At 47.5% G+C, this 20261-nt stretch overlaps 7 protein-coding genes across 7 annotated transcripts; 2 read left to right on the forward strand and 5 right to left on the reverse strand.

Moving 5' to 3' along the window:
- Positions 1-2: 2 nt before the first annotated feature.
- Positions 3-2101, reverse strand: BO88DRAFT_439048 (uncharacterized protein; the record flags this gene model as incomplete). The annotated part of the gene is made up of 3 exons (XM_025709695.1): positions 3-1153; positions 1202-1496; positions 1538-2101. The coding sequence occupies 3 exons, from the start codon at positions 2099-2101 to the stop codon at positions 3-5; spliced, it is 2010 nt and encodes a 669-aa protein (XP_025557755.1).
- A 5044-nt stretch (positions 2102-7145) lies between these two features.
- On the forward strand, positions 7146-9348 carry BO88DRAFT_429980 (uncharacterized protein; the record flags this gene model as incomplete). The annotated part of the gene is made up of 4 exons (XM_025709198.1): positions 7146-7649; positions 8296-8377; positions 8410-9069; positions 9122-9348. 4 exons carry the CDS (start codon positions 7146-7148, stop codon positions 9346-9348), a joined length of 1473 nt encoding a protein of 490 aa, XP_025557756.1.
- On the reverse strand, positions 9135-10473 carry BO88DRAFT_447325 (uncharacterized protein; the record flags this gene model as incomplete). The annotated part of the gene is made up of 5 exons (XM_025710355.1): positions 9135-9613; positions 9673-9926; positions 10047-10104; positions 10181-10406; positions 10427-10473. The coding sequence occupies 5 exons, from the start codon at positions 10471-10473 to the stop codon at positions 9380-9382; spliced, it is 819 nt and encodes a 272-aa protein (XP_025557757.1). The 3' UTR covers positions 9135-9379.
- A 125-nt stretch (positions 10474-10598) lies between these two features.
- BO88DRAFT_458477 (uncharacterized protein) lies at positions 10599-10903 on the reverse strand (the record flags this gene model as incomplete). The annotated part of the gene is made up of 2 exons (XM_025711041.1): positions 10599-10824; positions 10887-10903. The coding sequence occupies 2 exons, from the start codon at positions 10901-10903 to the stop codon at positions 10599-10601; spliced, it is 243 nt and encodes an 80-aa protein (XP_025557758.1).
- Positions 10904-13093: 2190 nt separating this feature from the next.
- On the reverse strand, positions 13094-14758 carry BO88DRAFT_475224 (cytochrome P450). The gene has a single exon (XM_025711863.1). It carries the CDS (start codon positions 14508-14510, stop codon positions 13377-13379), a length of 1134 nt encoding a protein of 377 aa, XP_025557759.1. The 5' UTR covers positions 14511-14758; the 3' UTR covers positions 13094-13376.
- Positions 14759-15840: 1082 nt separating this feature from the next.
- Positions 15841-16348, forward strand: BO88DRAFT_429982 (uncharacterized protein; the record flags this gene model as incomplete). Its single annotated transcript, XM_025709199.1, has 2 exons — positions 15841-15910; positions 15948-16348. 2 exons carry the CDS (start codon positions 15841-15843, stop codon positions 16346-16348), a joined length of 471 nt encoding a protein of 156 aa, XP_025557760.1.
- A 2199-nt stretch (positions 16349-18547) lies between these two features.
- On the reverse strand, positions 18548-20004 carry BO88DRAFT_475242 (uncharacterized protein; the record flags this gene model as incomplete). The annotated part of the gene is made up of 2 exons (XM_025711864.1): positions 18548-19861; positions 19943-20004. The coding sequence occupies 2 exons, from the start codon at positions 20002-20004 to the stop codon at positions 18733-18735; spliced, it is 1191 nt and encodes a 396-aa protein (XP_025557761.1). The 3' UTR covers positions 18548-18732.
- Positions 20005-20261: the final 257 nt, after the last annotated feature.

A 20261-nucleotide genomic window follows, 5' to 3' on the forward strand; every position in this document is an offset into this window, starting at 1 on the left:
TATCAACACACTGCTTGGGCTGCGCCTGCGTCATTGAATTTTCCCGGCCGCTCATACGACCGTGGACTAGTAACATTATGAATCTCGCGTTGTATGTCTTCTTGGGCCCTGAGAACACCAGCGAATGAATCTCGTGCTGGACTGTCATCGAGTAGGGGTTCTGCCATTGTGAGAGGATGAATAGAGCGGCCTGCGGGATCACACCTCGAGCCCGTGGGAGAGTTCACGTGGGCAACAGGCGTCGCAGAAAAATCTCCTGGTACTTCTGAATGATGACCTCTATAAAGGTCCGGAGCAGAGGGTAGGCCAGGTGTGTGCCGTAACAAACCATGCAGATCGTCGAAAATGCCGTGAGGAAAATCACTCGCTGAAAAAGGGTCTACGGCAAGTGGATGGTTAGGTGTGCCCTCTGAAAGACCAGCGAGGTTGTCGAAAAGGTCGTGAGGAAAATCACTCGCTGGAAAAGGATCTGCTGCAAGTGGTTGGCTAGGTGTGCTCTCTGAAAGACCAGCGAGGTTGTCGAAAAGGCTGTGAGGAAAATCACTCGCTGGAAAGGGGTCTGCTGCGAGTAATTGGCTAGGCGTGTCCGAGAAATTAGGGAGATTGCCGAATGGCCGGAAGGCGTCTGCCGGGGGCGTTTGGGAAGTTATGTCCTCCATCAGAGGAGAGCCTCTAGCCGAATTAGTGCGAGCCACTTCGTCATCTTCTGAGAATGTTAGTAGCTGGCGACTTGTTAAACACGATGAAGTTTTACCTGGTGGCGAACAAGAAATGTGATCCCGACATGGTATTTTCGACGGTTCAGATCGCATCGATGCCATTGACCTTTTTTTGTTATCCAATGCAGTATTGAAGAGTAACCGATAGGATTCGACAATAGATAAGTCGTAGTTCAGGCAATGGCAAATTTCTCTTAGCCTGCAATGGAATGGATCAGCTATAAGAGCTTGAAAGAATAAACAAGTGACCCACGAAGCGCTGTCCCTGAAAACCCTTTCTATGATCAAAGGGATTGCGAGCGGCACGGGTGTATTCTTAGGTTGACCTAATAAGGAGTCGTTGAAAACATTATTATTCCTCATGCCCTTTAATACTTGCTCGGGCTCAATGGAAAACTCGGCGAATCGGGCGTAAAAGCTAACTGAATGTTCAGCTTGCCAGAGGTTAGCTTGTCAGAAGAACATAAATGAGGTCAACCTACCAACACAAATAGCATCCCAGCAGCTATATTCCCATTTAGTCTGCGATAAAAGGGATATGATACTATTCGCCCATTTTGCGCCGCGAATAAGTTTTTCGAATTGTCTCGAGTAAGCATTGGATCCCAGAACTTTTCTCATAATCTCGTAGACGCTATCTTTGTTCTCAGTAACTCTCAACGCGACCGCACAAAGCGAAATAAAAATCAGCTCCCGAAAGCATGCCAACTGTCGATTGATCATGCCGTTTGCCATCATTGAGTTTCCGTATTCCAATAGGATGGAAATTTCTGTTGACTTGGATGACGGTGGATCTAAGGAGACAAAGCTTGATGCACCTGAGACACAGTCTTGAACCAGTGCTTGAAAAACTTTCTGCGTTGACTCCCATGAAGAGCTGAAACCCAGTCCTTCCAAACCTGTGACTGGGGTAGATCGTCGAGGAATGTGCTGAATTTTGATAACACCTTGAGTTGCTGCTCCTTGCTTTGGCTCAGCACGCATTTGTCGGTCCCACCCGGATCAAGGCCGGCGTGCTTAATGTTATGTTTTGGACTGTATTCGATGATCTTCAATGTCGCGCAATCACCATGGGTTCGGTCTGGATCACGTCGTCGCTGTTCTCGATTCCCCGACGCGTGTTGCATGTTTCTGCCGCGGCTTCGATTTTCCGATACGCTATGAATTTGACCTTGGTTACGATTAGCGAGTTCAAAGAACTCGTGCTGACTGCTAACCCCATTCGAGCCTGGTCGGTTTCTCAAGGAATATATGGTTTCATTGTATGTCTCTGGTTGAGACGAATGACGAACAATTCTCTCAAGTTCAAGAACTCGAGCTTCAAGGAACTGAATGTAAGCCGTATCGTCACCCTCGAATTGAATTCGGCGAACCTGGGTCATGTTTATGTTAACAGACGAGAAGAATGAAATAGGCTGAACGACTGAGATTTTGCGCCTTTCACCTCCGCCCGAAGAAGGGGTGAGCCCTGAGCACTAGGCCACATCATGAAAAGGCCCGTGCAGCGCTTATACCTGCAGTTCTGTCACATGGTGGCGGAAGCTTCCAGCCGCTGTCCAATGCCTTTTCAACCACTTCTTTTACAACTATGCATGTATTCTTAGGAACTTTGCATATGAACTCGCTGCTTTCCTGTACTATAAGGCCACTTCACCTGAGCTTACATGATACTTAAGGTACGGCAATATACGCATTCCCCTCAAAGCAAGGAATATCAGGAGGTTCTCGGATGATGCTGGCTAACGCTGGAAGGTGTATCCCACACAACGAAGCTGCGCTCGCCGCCTTCCGATGCCTGCTCACCGTCAACTCATCACCTGCCCTCAGCACTAGCCGAATTCGAGGCACCCAATGGGTGTTCTTAATCCGGTTAGTCAATCACCAAGTATTGGCCGTCCATCACTGTCTTACAGCACTAAGTAAAACAGAGGTACCCAATGGAAGCCCATACTCTGGTTAGTGGGTTTCGAACTCGAAATCATCCGCCACCAGAACTGTAGCTAGCCGAATTCGGGGCACCAAATGGGGGCCCTAGATCTGGTTAATGATCGTCAACTTCCTATTGCAGTTCCCATGGGGTTGGCTACGACTTCAATTTCCCCTTCTAAGGGAACTAGTGACTATTCAATTTGCAGGCTCTGGTATTCTTGGTAAGCGTATGTTTTGGACGGCGGCCCCAAGTAATCCTCAACTCAAAATCGTGACTTTCAGGGAACTGACTGAGCTACTATGACGATGAGAAGGACTCAACCTACTTCGTAATAAGTCAGCTGGAATGTGTGATCTCCTTTCTCTATTTTTTGTTCTGGAAATGATAGAGCAAAAGTACTCCGCTCTCACTCCATCAGTTTGATCTTCCGCGAATGGAAAAATATTTGACTGCCTTCAAAGAGGAAGCTGTCGGTCAATTCATGCCTGGGTTATACGTGTAATTATTCAAATTCTATAACGTTAAGTCTACTGGCTTAGTCGTTATTACCCCGGCCAGATGATTCTCTATCCATTTTGGAACGAAATAAGATTCAAAAACAAACAATGAACGAGCGGCTTCTGATACTACGGCTTGAAGACGTACTGAGGTTGTGACATATAAAATAAGAAACCCAAGACCCGCTCTCACGGTCTTCTCTCCTACTGGAACCGAGCCTTATGCTCCAAAGAAGGCATCATTGTAAGCTTCATTTCATTCTCGCTTTGGTTCCATGGTGCTTAGTCGAACGCGCCTCATGAACTGCCTCCCTACCGTTTCGCTACGATCTCTGCTTTCAAGCTGAATTAATTTTCTATTTCCCATATCGCATGATGCGTCATCCATTTGGGGTGGGGAAGAAGCAGAAGAGGAAGAGACAGAAAGATACTCTGAACGGCGGCCTTCCGATAATACGACTTCCCTTAACCATACTGAGAATGCTGCATACAGTATGAATAACAAGATGCCTCCAATTAGGAAGAGTCCAGCGACATTGTCTAAACTTCAGGGATCCGAGAGTAGAAATATTTAATACTTCTGTTCTCCCATCAATCCATAGTAATATTGGAACTCCACAATGAATTCTACCTGTATGGGCGCGGTATACTAATGACTCTTTTTGCCTAAAGTTTGCCAATCTGCCTCCCACTAGTCCATGGACTCGGTCCCTGAGTACTGTCATTGGACTTCCGATCCGTCTTTGGACCCAAATACATCTTGAACGCTCCGAAGAGTAGTCATAGCCTCAAGAGCAAGCGAATATACTCGAAAATTGAACCCGGTAAGTATATAAGGTAATAATCTCATGCTGAATCCGTGAATGCTAAGAATACAGATCATGACAACCCCGCATAGCACATGTTTAACTGTGCGCGACCTCGATAAAGTTGCGCGGTTCGAAAGATACGAGGGCGTAATTTCGGGTGTACTTTCGGGCAATCAAACTTTCTCTATTATATTCCACGTGAAATATAAGAATGGCTCGAGGGGCAATATTTATGGGGGGCTATATATTTCAGGAGAATTGTTATCGGAGACACAACTACGCGAACTTCTACGTAAAATTGGGGCTGCAAAGGCTCTTCTGAGGGATGAGGAGTGGCAATATTTGGAGTGGAAATACGGCGTTAAGAAAGAAGAAGTTTTAGTTCTAACTAAGGCTAGGGCCTAGGTTGGATATCAAAGATCTCAGGTTTCCTAATACAAGAAAGCAATCTACAAAGTGCCCAGCAAGGTAATACGACAGCCAACAATGGGATAAGGTACAAGGAAATTACCCCTCAGAGAGTAATAATATCATCTTACTCATATAGAATGCACCTGACAATTACGATGTGACACGCGTCCCTACTGCAGACATTAGGGTGAGTGCATATACCCCATTGTTACCGAGAAACCGTATTATTAATGGATATTCACAAAAGCATCGCTGGCCATCAGCTGTGAACCTCAAGCATATAGCTTGAAGCCTAACGATTGGGTGCATGAGTAGCAGCCAGGATGCCATGCATGTTCACTAAAGGTATTGGCAGGCTGGGACTCTGTTTGCTTCAGTTATCGCAATAAAAATTAGGGGAAAGCAATGATCTTAGTGGGTGATCATGCCTGGGATGAGGATAATATAACATACATGTCATTTTCAATACACTAAGAACATGATGACTGCTCTGATATATCTCACGCCAAGGTCTATCCAGAGCATGCAAGGAAACAATTCCAGGAGAGGAAGGAAGAAAGTCCGATAATTGTATACTCTGTCTTCCCTGATGCATGGCCACTAGAAAGAAAAAGCGAAAAGCGAAAATTAGAACATAATCTCTTTCTTTCTGTTGGAAACAGCAAACCAAACCCTTCCGGGCTATATGGAAGTGTTCTTGAGTTCCTCCCAAGGTATACTGCACTTCACAAAGTCTAGTATGATTTGAAGTAACTGCCGGTCGACCGGGATCATGCGCATAGATTTCCTAGAACTAACCTAGTCACATATAGAATTGTCCTAGAGCGGTATATCACACTGTTACACTCAAGGCTTGACGGTTATGCAGGGGAATAAAAGCCCTCTTTGCTCGCTGGTACGGGCAAAGGGACTGGATCGGAAGGCCTATTATATTTTCAACACCCATCTGCCTATTTCCATGGCTGTTCGACAGGCTACAAGAGTTTTGGACGATATTCTTTCGAATCTACACGTCTCAAGTCTCTCAAGGCTCTTGCTTATACTGGCAGAGAATCTCTATCCTGGGAGGAGGCCCCGGTTCTCTCGTGAGGAACAGAGACCGCGTTGGTGGCCTACTGAAGTTACATACACCCACCCGTATAAAATGACCAAAAAAGGTCAGTGTACTAAGAAAGAAGCATTTCTGGTAGAGAACTAATTGTCACAAAGATCGCTTGAGGGTGATAACTCACATCCTTAATCCCTATGATTTGGTTGACGACGTGGTTCTCAGAAATCTCCAGCAAACGAGGAAAGTACGACATGAGGATGTTAAACTTCTGTGTAGCATGCTAAAGAAAAGAGGAGACACTAGTAGGTATCAAATCGTCTTGGAAGTTGAGGCTCTTCCTAAAGGGTATACAGCACGGATGAGCAAGAACCATTGCCACCTTGATTTTCACATTACTGCCTTACGACTTCCAAACCAAGAAGCAGCCGTGCCAGAGAGGATCAGTGTGGACTCATTACTCTGTAACATGAAAAATGGGGCTTAAAGGCATTTTCATGCCGAGGCTCCTAGATTGGTCTTGAGAACGAGATCTAAAGAGTATTTATGCCCATTGTAGGTCAAACTGACCAACCAGCTTGTGTATACAGTATCATCCCCGAGGATTGCATGGATCGATTGGTCTTTTAGAGACATAGTTCAAATTATCCAAATTTGAGCACTCCACACAATACGGTGATCAGCTAGCTCATTTTGTTTTTCCTTCTTTCCCTCTGCCATCGTACTAGCCGCACGGTTAAGATACTTAAAAGAGACCTTTTTCAGGAACGACCGAGGGGCATTCTCTTATAAAGTTAGATTGGTATGAAGGCGCAGAGGAGGAACTAGCTGAATCTTCCGGACCGCTTTATCGACCCATTGTCGCAAGTGCACGCTCTCCATCGCGGTGATGATCTTGCCTGGCATCTTACCAGAGATACGGCTGTAGTTGGCGACCTAAATGGGATCCTTAAAGGTTTTCCTTTCATGCTAAATTTTACTGATAGAATCCCACATTTTCGGCCATTCGATGCAATTAATTAGGGAAACTATTATGTACAGCTACATCTACTAGATGTGCATATCTGAAGCGCATCTTCCCTTTCCCCTTTTCCCTTTCTTTTTCATCGTTTACTTTCGGCAAATCAGCCATGCGGGACGATATAGGCTCGTTTGAACGGGAGCTGGATCATCTTCAGAACATCTCAGGTCTGCGACACTCCCAGAACCTGCCCAGACCCCCGGGCCTGACTGGAATTATTGGATTCGAGAAATCATCTCCTGGGATGCTGTTGAGAATATTTGCGCTGTTACTTGCATGGAAGAAGATATCGACATGAAGTCGGTAGATGTTGACGGCCGCCGGAATGGACGAACCAAATTGAGGCCGCTGTTGACATACTACATCAGAACGATATTGTTTGGGAAGAGACTAAAGCAGAGATTGTTTGTTCTATGCAAAGGGAGATTCTTGGCTTGTGGACTTCGGTGGCGGCTTCACGGAAAGATGGGTTTCCAGTGAGCGGGAAGAAACGAAGGAAGGCGGGCTACAAGGACTTAGCAACATAGAATACGTTTCTGGGTAACTAGTGTATTTGGCAAATTCTATAGCTGAGTATGCCAGCGAAAGGAAGTGGAAACTCTGCTGTCGCTATATAAATCACACATCTCTTCGTAAAGATCACACAACCGACATCCTCGGACTTCAAGATCCCTGAACATTATCGGCCTTCTCTTTCTTTCATGGCTGCAATGAGCTACATGCCGGAGCAGAAATATTTGTGCACCGCTAAGGAGTGTACGAAAGAATTCGCTTCTATCGGGGATTGGCGTATCCACGTGGAAGAATATTTTTTCGATGCCGGGAGCATATGTCTCTACGATAGCTGCGGTGAATTCATCCCAGCCAACTCCAATGAGTCGCTTGCCCATCGGTCTCACCTCTACCTCAAGCATCATGTCGAGCCGTGCCGCACGGAAGAACTGAGAAAAGCCTTTATCGATAAGAACTTTTGCTCTGCTGCGGAAGGACGGATGTGGTGTTCTCTTTGTCGCGAATTGCTGGAATTGGACAACTGTGCGGAGGTCCTCGACCATTTCCAAGGGCATATTCGAGATGAATCTCAATTCAAGATCCCTGGGCAAACGAGATATCCAGGCACCAACCGAGCGAGGCAGGCAGAAGTTGAACCATCGGCCAGATCCGCGAACGAAGGCAAAGATGATGTTGTCGATCTTACTGGGCGCGGAATTCTTGTATGGATACCTCCTGCTTAGCCATACCGAAAGTTGGGGGCTTCTGCTTGTAAGGAGGAGGATTGGGGTCGGACAGGGTATGTAGAGGGGCACAGAGGCTCTTCCTGCGGCGGGAAAGGATGTGGTTCAGGCAGCAGGACCGTTCGACGCACGCTAACGCCGGACATAGCCTGGTAAAGTGGCTGATCGGAGTTCTCCCTTGGTGGTATGCGTTATGAGAGGTACAAGATCTTCTACAGCCAGTGTTCCTTCACGAAGGGGGCATGGATTATGGTATTTGTGCCACAGGTTTACTGTGTGGATGACTAGGAGTGATGAAAGTGCACCCGGGAGGGTTTAGTGAGATAGATCACAGTATTAACCGAGAATTGGTTTGGGACACTCGCAAAGAAGTTGCCTCCTGCTTCCTAGTAAGAGATCTGCTACGGCACATGGCGGGTTCCTTCGTCCCAGACATGGCACAGTGCCCCCAGGGATCGTCGCACTGCCAGCGAGATTTGGCCCAAGAAAAGGAATTCGCCATAAGATCAACTCAGACGCTCCAGCACCATTGTCAGCTGACTGGCGATTGGTTCTTTAAAAGAGCGGTCCTGCCTTGTCCAAAAATTGCCGTAATTCGGTAATTGCTTATGTGATCTCCTACGAGGCGTGCCAGTCTCGCACAGGAGACTTCCACTTCTTAAGTGAGTGCTACGTCTACTCCAAGGTCAAGTTATTACAGCCCGTTGGTACGATGGCCCTAGAATTAAGATGACCACAGTCCCAAATCCAACTTCACCTGGTCAACATGCCGTCGAGGACACGAACTGCAACCAACTCGCCCTGTATCGCATCCTATTGCAAGTCTCCAAGCTACCCTATACATGTCCTCTGTGCCTCCACGGGTATAGTCGTTATGATAACCTCTACGAGCACTTCAAAACCATGAAGGAAGCTCAGCACATGGCGCTGAAGAACCTGTGGTTCCGAAGTAAATGCCCGGTTTGCAGCGAACCCGCGTACCAAGTCCTGCAACATCTAGCACAGCGACACCCGGTGAATTACCAGAGTCTAATGAAGCAAACCCTGCGCTTACGACACGAAGTGAACACCACGATTCCCAGATCGCCAGCATGTTTCGAGCATACGTATCTTTTCCCTCTAAGGCGACTGGACTGTGTTGTCAGCTTACCGACAAAAAAGCAGAAACGGAAGCCAAGGGGGCGAGATGGCATCAGCGAAATGGCGGGAGACATTAGACGTGGATCAACATCTCTGAAGAGGCGACAGACAGAAAATCTCGGCCTACAAGTTGACGTCGCGAACGATCAATGCTCTCGCCTGGATGGGGTGGCTCCTTATTTTCATACATCGGAGCTCCCTGGTCATCGTACGGTTCAGCTAGATGCGGCTCACCCTCCTTCAGTCGGAAACACTTTGGGTATGGATTCACCGGCATCAATGGAAGAGAATATGAAGGCTAATAACTATAGGCCATGAGTTCTACGGAGAAAGCAACCTAGTGCAGAGCGCACTTGCCTGCCCAACCTATTCATTGTCCTTCCCATCCCCGGCGCCTCTTCCCCAAGACATTCAAGAACCGAGAATTGATCTGTCTGCTCGTGGTTACATGTCGCATCTAAGTACAGAATATCAGGTACCATGGGAGACGTTTATTTCCATGGACATTCATCAAGAAGACACTGGGGATGGCTGGTAGGTCCCGCGGGATTGATTTTCGGTCCCGCGACCTAAGGAGACTCCGAAGGCTCAAATATGACTTTGACAAACGTGGGAACAACTGTTATTAGAACCAATCTCCCGGTCAGACTGACATCCCTGTCTGTATACACGCCGCGTCCAAGCTCTAATGGCTTTCCATCGAGTAGCGAAGACTCGTAGATCAGGACTGGGAAGTGGAGACATGGAAAACGGGCCTGCAGTACTGTCTTTCCCATGACCCTCGAAAGTATTACGCGCACTGGCTACTGTAATGTCAGGAGACGGTCCCGAGAGAGAATTTGAGTAAAGGTCGGGTACTCACGCCGTCACAGACTAGCGAAAGGATAGGTTTCAGGCGGTCCAGTGCATCAGAGTCGAGCGGGCTCTCGACGTATACCTCGTCCTGGGGGAGTCCTCTGAATGCCTCCGTCTCGAAATGCTCCCGCAGGCCTGAAATGACTTGTTCCGCGGCGCGCGTATTTCTAGATAGTCGAAATGTTGTTAGGTGCTGAGGCATCTTGGGGTATGGAGCTTGCTTGATGAATGACTCGCCGACGGTCGCTTCAGGCCGACAGTCTACCAGTACCCCGCTAGGTCACATGCTAGTCCACATATGACAATCACATCGCATCCCTGACAGGATGCCAACCATATTGAACACCCGCTGTTGTCGTTGGCCAGCACAAATTGACTGACTCATCTGGCCATCTCGCTCGGCTAACTGGTCGAGCATCCGCAACTGTGTCGAAAGTGTCTGACTTAATGATCAACACTGATGAAGGACTACGGCAAGGTCAGCAACGCAGGCAGTGTATAACCTGACGGGTGACCTTACTAGAGAGAATCTCTTCTTCCCAGATCCTGACCTCATAGTCCACTAGTCCATGCTTTTCTATCCTGTCACAGATAGCAATCAGCTCCTCACCAAATGTTTCTATTTGTGAAATGCTCAGACATGGGTCGGGAAGAGGAATAATCACCATCATCAAAGCCTGAGTTAAATTCTTCTGCTTCTGCCAGACTGCAAGACAGCAGATATTGAACTTGCTCCAGAGCCTGAGTTGCCTAGGATGAACTGCAGCGTCGTCGTACAGAATGCCTGATAGAAATGGCGTGAGCCCATGGTCAGTGAAACAGTCCAAAACAACACATATAAGTGATAAATCTTGAGATATACCGCGCACTACTGCATTATTAGTAACCCAGAGGAGAGATCCTAATATAATCTCTGCTGCCTCGGCAGTTCAGTTATGAAGACACAGACAGAGCTGTATCCTGATCCCTTTTCAAATGCCTCAGGATCTCCTCCAAGCAGATTTCGGCCGGAAGACCCTCTTCTATCGTCCCCCGTTCGTCAAGCTCTTCTGCTGGGATTGAATACCTCAAGTGGTCAGCATCTAGGGTGTAAAGGCGTAAAACGTCCGCGGAAAAGGTATCAGCTTGGTAAATGTGGTCGTTCCCGTCGTACAACAACCTAGGGAGAAGGTAAGCATTAGCTGAGGCCAGCCGAGCGACGGATGCTAGTCTATTTCTTACATCAGTAAGTTTTCCATAATGATGTACTATCTCCGAAACCCACTTAGAGACATCGCGGGAGTGAGTGTGGCCAGGTAGGACGTTGGTGAGCCTTGCTTACCGACGTGGTGCAGATTGGCAGAGAGTGGGCAGATGTAGACAGGATCCTCGCTATGTAGATGTCGCGCACGACTCCTTCGTGAGCTGAGAGTCTTCCATAGCGCAATCATCCAAGATGAACCATGGTTCTAAGTCAATATGCATCAAGTGGAGCTTGGAAGAACTCGCTTGCTCTTTCGACCACGGATGGCGCGAGCTGCACCTCCTGGCAAGCACCTTATGGTTTACCATAATCTGGTAGTGGGGAATGAATGCAGCCGACCACCACTCTACACGTATCATGTAGCCCAATGGCCGGCATTATACATGGGATAATGATAATCATTCTATCTGCATGCGTAAACGCCACCTCTGTGTAGTCATTTCTGTGTCTCTGTGGTGATGTAGGTGCCATGCTACCACACAGACTTGATTTTCTTCCAAGAGACGAGTTACTGTAGACTAACTAGTACTCCAGGATACATCCACACCCACATTAGCGTTCTAGACCACCCAGCAGACAGACCCGCCTCTCAGTATTCTTGCCTCGTTCGACTAATCGCTTCCAACGACGCTCAGACAGCAAGTGTTATCATAGGGATAGTCCGTGGTAAGTTTGTCCCCCCCTGCGCCTTGCGCGTTTTCGTTATTTAATATACCTGGTCTATAACATATAATGGGTGGAGTTCCTTCTCAGAAGCTGCCACGATAGCCTTGACGCCCTTCAATAGCCGTGTTCGTCTGGACCTTGCGTTGGCATCTGCCCTACTCCATGGCTACTCCGTCCGATGCGCCCTTGGCTAAGGGTAGAAACTCCGACGCCCCCAGTTTTTTATTCCTCTGCAACGAATGCTATAGAGATGTTGGGCCAGCGGTGTTTAGTCATCAACATATTCAGTTCACCCAGAGACCGGAAACTTTGTGCCTCTGCTGCGAAAAGCATCATGAAGTTGGACTATTCGTGAGCATGTCCAAACAATCTGAGGCTAGTTGCGGCTAATACTCCCCCAGGTGCATGAACGTTATTTCAAACAGGTCAAAAGGGCCCGAAATATCTTTCTACAGTTAGAGGAGCAACGCCGCGAACTGGAAAAGCAAATGCTAGAATATAGTATATTGCCCAGAGGCTTTGAACGTATCTACTGACTTGTCAAAGGTTCCAAGGAGGACCATTAGGTCTCAGCAAGAGTTGTTCCTGTGTGACAACGGACGTCTCCCATGCGTTCTAAGAGTTCTGGGCCTCGTTCATGTTGCCATAGACACTTTCAAGAAGTGCGTCATTCAGATATGACCCGGATTATCTTTCATAATAGGCGTAGAGCTCTACATAGCAGCCGGACATTTGGAGAAAGAAAAGAACAACAAGATTCACTATAGTCCTATAGATCTCGCCTATTCTCGTCTTTGCTTCTCTAAATCCTGCTCAGGGGCTTGATATCGCTTCCTTGAGTCCGTACACCCCTACATTTACCAAGATTTAGTAGTGGGGCAAGGCGTTACCCGCCTACTGATTGGACGGATTTATCCAAACCAACTTTGGCAACTTCGATCTAGAGGCGGCGTCAGTACCGGGCCCTGGGACATAAATCAGATATGGCACACCCGACCTGTAGTTGACCCGGTTGTTACTTTCGAACCTTGTTCTTCCGGCCTCCAGGACGTACCGCCCCTTATATCGAGCGGAGAAGGCATATGCAACCCTCCCACGATGGAATCAAGATCCGAGACTCACTAAGACTCCGACGTGGAGCTTGATGTGTATGCCCATTTCATTATTTTAGACCCGTTTCTTACCCTCCATAGGTCTCTTGAGTCGCTCGATGATTCCTTCAAAGTTATAATCAGTGACCATGGACGCTACTATTCATCCCGCTATCGAAGACGCCATCCTTTCCCCATCGACCAGGTTTGTGTCCCATCGCTCACCTCCGACTCTACGCTAATCAAAATATGGATATAGAGAACAAGAACATCAAAGTAAGTTGGATATCTTTCCTGACGCTTCATTACTGATGTCTTATTGAACGGCAATTTCTTGCATACTGTGAACTGTCTAATTGGAGGTTATGTCCAGTGTCTGCCGGTGCTGCTCGGAAGGTTCTCGACGTGAAAACTGGTGCTGGATGTTGGGCAATCAAATTTGGTATATGTCAAATGATCATGTCTCTATACAAATGCTAACTAAACCAACAGCTGAGGAACACCCGTCGTCAATGGTAAGTTGTCTCCTGATCTCTCACCAATACATCAACTAATAGCAAAGGTTTCTGGTATTGATACGATATACATGCAAGAAGAATGGTGTGGACCAAGACGATGGTTTCCGCCAAGGCCAGTCTAACAGTATAAGGATCCCACCTAACTGCGAGTTCTGCATCGATGATCTAGCTCAGCCGGACTGGTATTATCCTTTCACCTTATGAGCTTCTCTGCCGTTATTGTGGATGAACCGGGCCTATTTTTAGTTCTGTCTGAGTCTTGATCGATCGGGAATGTTGACAAGATTTCCGACCGGAGCTTCTCCAGTATGTCGGGGTGCAAGGAGAGTAGGGCAAAAGTGAAGCTGAGGAGGGCGGCCGTTGTGTTACGGCTAGCAATGAGGAGGTTGGTCGAGTATGCGTGCAATTGCTTTTCATTCAGAGTTTCGGCCTCCATTAGTGCAGCGAGAAAGGACTTTTGTATCCCACTAGGTTGCGACAGTTCATCTTTCAGCAAATGGTGGACTTGAAGCGACACATATCGCTGGACGAAGTTGAATGCGCTGCTGAACTTGCGTCGTTTGAAAAGGAAGGAGAGGCGCCCGGTAACCATGCCGATCACTATCCCCAGTAGGCTGATATCAAATGCTCTGGCAAAACCTTGGGTCATGCTGGCAGCAGAACCGTCTACTTTACCCTCGGAAATTGAGGCCTTGGCCCACAGTTGGGAGTCCACACTGCGTCCAAAAATTGCTTCAGTGGCCGTATCCATTGTAAAGCGTTCGAAAAGACCTTTCAAATCAATGGGTCCCGTCCAGCCAGACCAAGTGGCATCGTCGTTAGGAATCGTAAAATCCAAGATCCTTTCCAAATGCTTGTGGACCAGTGTCAGGTCTGTGATTTTACTCTTCACAAAGAGCGGGCGAAGCAGATTTCGTGCATGTCTCCATTTCTCCCCATCAACTGTAAACAGGCCCTGGCCGAGCAGAGGAGCCATGCTGCGCTTTCGAATCTTACCCGGTCCGAAGCTCTCGAAGTTGGTAGACATAATGGCTCGGATATTTTCAGGCTGTGCTGTCATGATGGCATGTAGGCCTGGTTCCTTAATCTCGTGGGTAAATCCATACTTCTCGAATCCTTTGACCAATAATCCGTCTAATATGTCGCCTCGAAATCGTAGCCGCTCAAGGGCGTTATTGATGCCCAGGGGCCCTCTTCTTCGGAAGCGAGGCGTATTACGACAAGATAAAGACTGGCGTAATTTCCTCAATCTGTAAATCTTCCTTAGTCGACGAAAGGTGTAAAATATCGCAATGCAGGCTAACAAAGCCACATTAAAGCCCAGCATAGTTGAAGTACGGACGTGAGACGTATAGAAATAATAATGAATATAGTGCACGAAAATCCACTACGTCGTAAGAAATTGTGGCAACATTAAGACTGTGCAAAAGAGCTTCCACTTTTAAGATCTTGACGTAAGGGTTGAATCGACGCTGACACCTGGCAGTCACAAAGTAAGGGCTGGAGGTAAACGTGCAGGTAGACAAGCAGACAGACGAATAGTATTTCTTCTTGTGTATAGTCTGAGGATATGAATAGCCACTCTGCATTCATAAATACTTTCATCAGGCATGTAAGGAAAGAAATGGAAGCTCCGCGAAGGGATTCGTTGCTTTATGATCGACTAACCAACCTTATGCATGATGTCTGTCTTGAATGGGCCTGGTTTGGTCACCGGACATGCAGATCAATACATGTGATGAACATATTACGGTGATGATAAGCGGCCACCGGGAAATAACAATTTTTGAGATGCAATATAACAGATAGACATCACTATTTGAAAAAAAATTACTAAATATATTCCTTCCAGCGGATAGATAAAAGCCTTCAGAGATATAATTATATATGTCTTGATTACGAATCTGAATACCTCAGAATTAGATTTTGTTATCGCCCGATGGCCCCTAATCACCGCCAGAAGCATACAGACTATAGAACCGAGTCTGTAGCTGCAGGCTCAGTTCACCGCAATCCACACTTACAGGACTCATGCAGGTCTAGCACTTATAGAAACCATGCAGTATTGCAAACCTCTGCAAGGGTAATGCCAAATGCCGATTTAGGAACTGGTAAACTATGCTCACAAGTGCCAATTAGCTAAAGTCAAGTCTCCGTTAAAAATCATAAACATACTAGGAAGTTTTTTTAGCTCTTCTACTGCCCCCCCCCCGTATATGAAACTTTGGTAACTAGTATTTCTCCCACAGTCCAAATCCAACCCAGGCCAAAAACCGCGGAGCCATCTCATAAAAATGACGCTTGTACCCTTCCAATCGTTCTCCATTCTCATCTGTCCGGTGATTATTTTGCTGGCACTGAACTTCCCCGGTATATTTTATCGAAACGCCTTCACCCGATATGCGACAGTACTGGCTGTGGTCTTGACATCCTGGGAAGTCCTTCTGTCTGTGACGTTCGAATTCCCCGTCTTCGCATACCTGGTGGGACTGTTTGAAGCATGGATGGGGATATGGGCTTTTGTGCTTGTCGTCGTTCATAATCCGAGCCAGGAATTTTGCAGGCTTATACCCGTTCGGAAGGAGGTCTATAGCGCTACAAAAGGCTCGACCACATCCGGGGAGACTGACCTCAGATGGCAGAGGTTTCCACCCCACATGTCTTGGGAGCTATTGGCTTGGACTATCGATCTGTTCATCAATCTCAGGGGAATAGGCTGGAACTATCGTTGGGGGGAGTTACCGCGTCCCCAGCGATGTCGAAGAGCCGCCAATGAGCACGAGCAAAGAACGACTTTCAGGTCGCTCTTATCCACCTAGTCTTGTGAACTTGATTATGCGTTTCGTTGGACAAGTCGGTTGGGTTATCTTCTGTCAGCTCAACATATTCCCTCTCATCAAGACTCAGTTGGCGGAAAATACTGGCAGCAATTGTAACTTTGCTGTTGGCTTACTCTCCCTTCTGATATCCTTGATTACTATTGTCGTCAACATCGATCTACTCAACACGACATCTACATTGATCGTAACAGCGTTTGATACATCGCGCTTTCTTGGGCTATATGCCTTTTCATGGGCTCATCCAAGCCCCTGGGGCTCGCTGAATGTAGTAGCTAGGAAGGTAATTCTCGGTAATTTTCCTAGACCAACACAAATATCGTCGTAAAACTAACGATAATACACAGGCTTCTGGGGTGGCTTTTGGCACTCCTACTTCTTATATGGCTTCAAGTCCATCGCCGACTGGCTTACAACCGGTTTCCAGTGAGCGAACATTGCCTCTCGGATATCCGCCCTGCTTGTCGCATTTGGACTATTCGGATACATGCATTGTTTCGCGGCATCTCAACTTCCTGGGTCGTCGACCCCCAAATATCAGTTTTTATTTTTTGTTCTACAAGCGGGAGGTATTATTATTCAATTGGCTCTTGTTGCATTGCTTCCGTTGGGGAAAGGGAAGGTTAGACAAGCGTTCAATGTTTGCTTTTGCAGATTTTGGCTTTTCTGTACTCGTCGTTTTCTGTTTGAGGATCTTATAGTGGCGGGTTTCTGGGAGCATGGAGTGGCAGGGTAAGATAGTGGACTGGAACTTGGAGTCAGTCCTGAAAGGGCTACCATGAATGCATTGGAAGGCCAGACCGTCGTTTGCATGGGACAAAACCAGATGCTCTAGATACTGTGGGTCAGTAGATAATAGAAGCATAAACGGCACCTGATATGACCGTATCGTAGTGGCTTTGGTGTCACCGCGCATGGCCTCATCCTGTGGTGTGCCCTATACTACCTCCCTCTCTACTTCGAAGCCGTGAAAGACTACACTCCGATATTGGCCGGGACCGCCCTTCTGCCACTCACATTTACACTGTGTCCGAGCGCCATTACCGTAGGGCTACTGATTACCCGCTGGGGCCGCTACCGCTGGGCTGTGATCCTGGGCTCCTTTCTTGCCTGTTTGGGCTCTGGCATTCCTTGCATCATCAACACCCATACAAGCGTGGCTGGATGGGCCTGTCTGATGCCTATTCCCAGCCTCGGCTCGGGTTCCTTTTTCCTGCCCTGATATATGTGATCCAGACATCTGCTGAGCCGCGTCATTTGACCATGGCGGTGGCTATGTGCAGCTTTTTCAGGTCGCTGGGGCAGGCCATCAGTATCGCAATCGGGATGTCATCTTCCAGAACAGCATGTACTCTAAGCTCATGAGGTATGCAGCTCATGTGCCTCATGCAGATGAATACAGTAGGGATGTTGCTTCGTTGGTGGAGACCCTGCGATGATGCCGGAATCTGCGGCCAAAGAGGATTTGAAGACCGCGTATTCGGATAGCCTACGCAATGTCAGGGCCGTTTGTTGTGCCTTGGCAGGATGCAGTGCACTCTTGAGCTGGCTCATTAGAGACTATACTTTGATAGCAGATGAGCCTGTTCGGGAGGGGTGAAAGAAGAAACATAATAGCTGGTGGGTGATTTGAATAGGTATCACTAGTCTAACATTCCATGTCTCATATGTTTGGAAGATATTAGTATTTATTGGCTGACAGCGGAATAATTAAATAATTTTCCTAAATTCCGTTTATAAGCATTGCAATATGGTGTACCGAATGTAACTGTGCTGCAGTGCTGACTAGAATAGATTCTATTTACCATATAGCCATTATTATTTATTCTTGATAATCGTTGAATCCGGCCCCACTGAATCCCTTTCTTGTTACCAGTCCCCTTGTAGATAAGGCTACACTGGGCAATACAGTCAGTTCGAGGACATACACCCCAGATGATGCATAAGTAGCAAATTGCACCAAAAACACAACGTAGATATTCAGCACTCAATTGAGACCAAAATTTCGCATAGGATGCAGGGGGTACAGATACGATACATGCCATTGTGTCATGTTGATACCCCCGGGCGTCTTACCCTCTCTTCAATTGTAGCGAAGCGTATCGAGAAGCCTGATTTACGGCGATCAGAAGACGCAATTTCTGGTTAAATAAGCATTGAGTTACGATGCTCGGCGGTGTGTATCTTATCTAACCTGGGCTTCCTTTACTACCATCAATTCTGTACAGCGGCCGATTTAAGCAAACATACTGATTCACTGAAAAGTCAATAAACTCGACACCAGCTTATACGGTTGTAGGGAAATCATTTCATCTGATATACTCTGAGAAATGCTTCTTAGGTACCGCATCTAATGATGCCAGGAGGATGTCGTGGTCGTGGATCACTGCTGTTATCCCCAAATGCCGGCCACATATGACGAGGAAGGTGCATTGGAAATGGAGAGGCAATTATACCGTTGGAAAACACTATAATGTGAGCCATCAGGATTAGTAATGGTCAAAGGCCGCAAGGTGGCACTTACGATCAACATACCGCGATGTCTTGGTAGACGGAACAACATAAAGCAATCGTACTGTGGGCTCAGTTCTAACTGATCGATCCATTCAGCAAAGCTCATTCTCGTGTTGATATTGTAAAAGATGCCGCAGGCTGATTTGTCTACGATGCGAGAACCCCTAAGTACAATCGTCGTCTTTCTTGATAGATCTGTCACTCTAATCGTATTCTGGCGATAGGCAAGTTTCCGCATCCGGAGCGAATAGTCGGAATGGTATCACGCAGAGTGTTCAAGAACCCACGCCAGACAGTGGATATAGCCTCACGAAGCTCTGGTGCAGGCCTCCTGGCTACTGGGACGGGGCCATTTAAGCTAACTGCGACAAGGGTCAAGACCTTCAAGGTTGGGGCGGCCGTGCGTAAGAAGAGTTGGAAGCCGGGAATAGTGAGCTCGACCCAGTGAAGATGAAGTTCCGAGAGGCGGGTGAACTGGACTTGTTGAGCCAGGTTGGTGAAGTGATCCGGGCTTAGATCATGGAATTGATCCCACAGAGTAAGCCGGAGGATTTGAAGATTTGGAGCAGCCCGAATGACAAGACAATGAAGGGACTCCGCAGTATCTTCCGGCTTTGGGGGTCCGAGACAAATATCTAGATCCACTAGCACATGAAGAATTGGTTGCAGGCTGTGGTAGAGGTGTTGCGATAGAGTGAAGCAGTCAGGGGGTACCGCAAGTTCGTCCTCGGTTAGGCAGGTATATAGCCTCTGAACTGCCAAAGGTGGGGACACTGCGCACATGGCTTCGAGGAGACTGGTAAGTCCCTTAATCCAGACTGGATGTCTTATGTCCACCCACATATCCCACACTACGCGCCGCATGCTCGGAGACGGGTCAGCTGAGCGCCGTGCACTGGACACCAGGAGTTGTGCGCAAGGGCCAAAAGGGAGCCTTTCCTGTAAGGCGCGCCTGCCGAGGCAGACATGAGGGCTCTTTTCTTTGCATAACCGTTGGGAAGGATAGGCTCGCAGCCCTATAGTAGAGACATTTCTCATTCGGCTTAGGCATCGAGTAAGACTCCTTACTAAGCTAGCGGACTCGGCAAATGCTAGGTGATCGGTCTCGGCGGCCACGTAGATCGCATACTGCGCCTGCACTTCTTTGGCTGTCCATTCTTGACTCTCCGGAACACACAAGTGTAGGATACTTGTGAAGGCATCAAGGTCCACCCCGTAGTCTCCGAAGACTTGAGGTATGAGGCTCAATTCCTTTACCTCATTTCTGAATGATTCATTCGAGGTGAGGTCTTCAAGCTCCGCAATAGCCTCCCGGGTCAAAATAACACTAACGTACTGGAAGTAGCGTCTCGCGAAGAGGGAAGAAGAGAGTTGATAGAAAATCTTGCATGTAAGGCGGAGGGCGCACTAGTCCGAGTAATCAAAATGGCTTCCGATGGCATCAATCAGTTCCGGTGGAAGCTTGTTCATAGTGGCTTATTGTTGATGGTGATGGGGGATTTCAAAAGGAAGGGTGAAGTGAAACAAGATTGGTTGGACAATCTAGTGCGTAAATAAAAGATTACTAGTAGAGTGTGTTCGGGTAGTTGCGGCCGAAAGAGATTCCCGTGGGTCTGTCTGGAAACTTATCTCCGAATGCTCCACGGGTGGATGGACCCATACACTATTGAGTCCTTGAGGCTTACTAGAACCCTTGGGGTATTGGTGAGTGGGGCGAGCCTGACATT

This window comes from Aspergillus vadensis, assembly GCF_003184925.1.
Source record: "Aspergillus vadensis CBS 113365 unplaced genomic scaffold BO88scaffold_34, whole genome shotgun sequence".
Lineage (NCBI taxonomy): Eukaryota > Fungi > Ascomycota > Eurotiomycetes > Eurotiales > Aspergillaceae > Aspergillus > Aspergillus vadensis.

What these genes read in the sequence shown, in the direction of transcription:
- BO88DRAFT_475224 (XM_025711863.1), bottom strand. Translation starts at nt 14,510, where the DNA reads ATGCTGGGCTTTAATGTGGCTTTGTTAGCCTGCATTGCGATATTTTAC.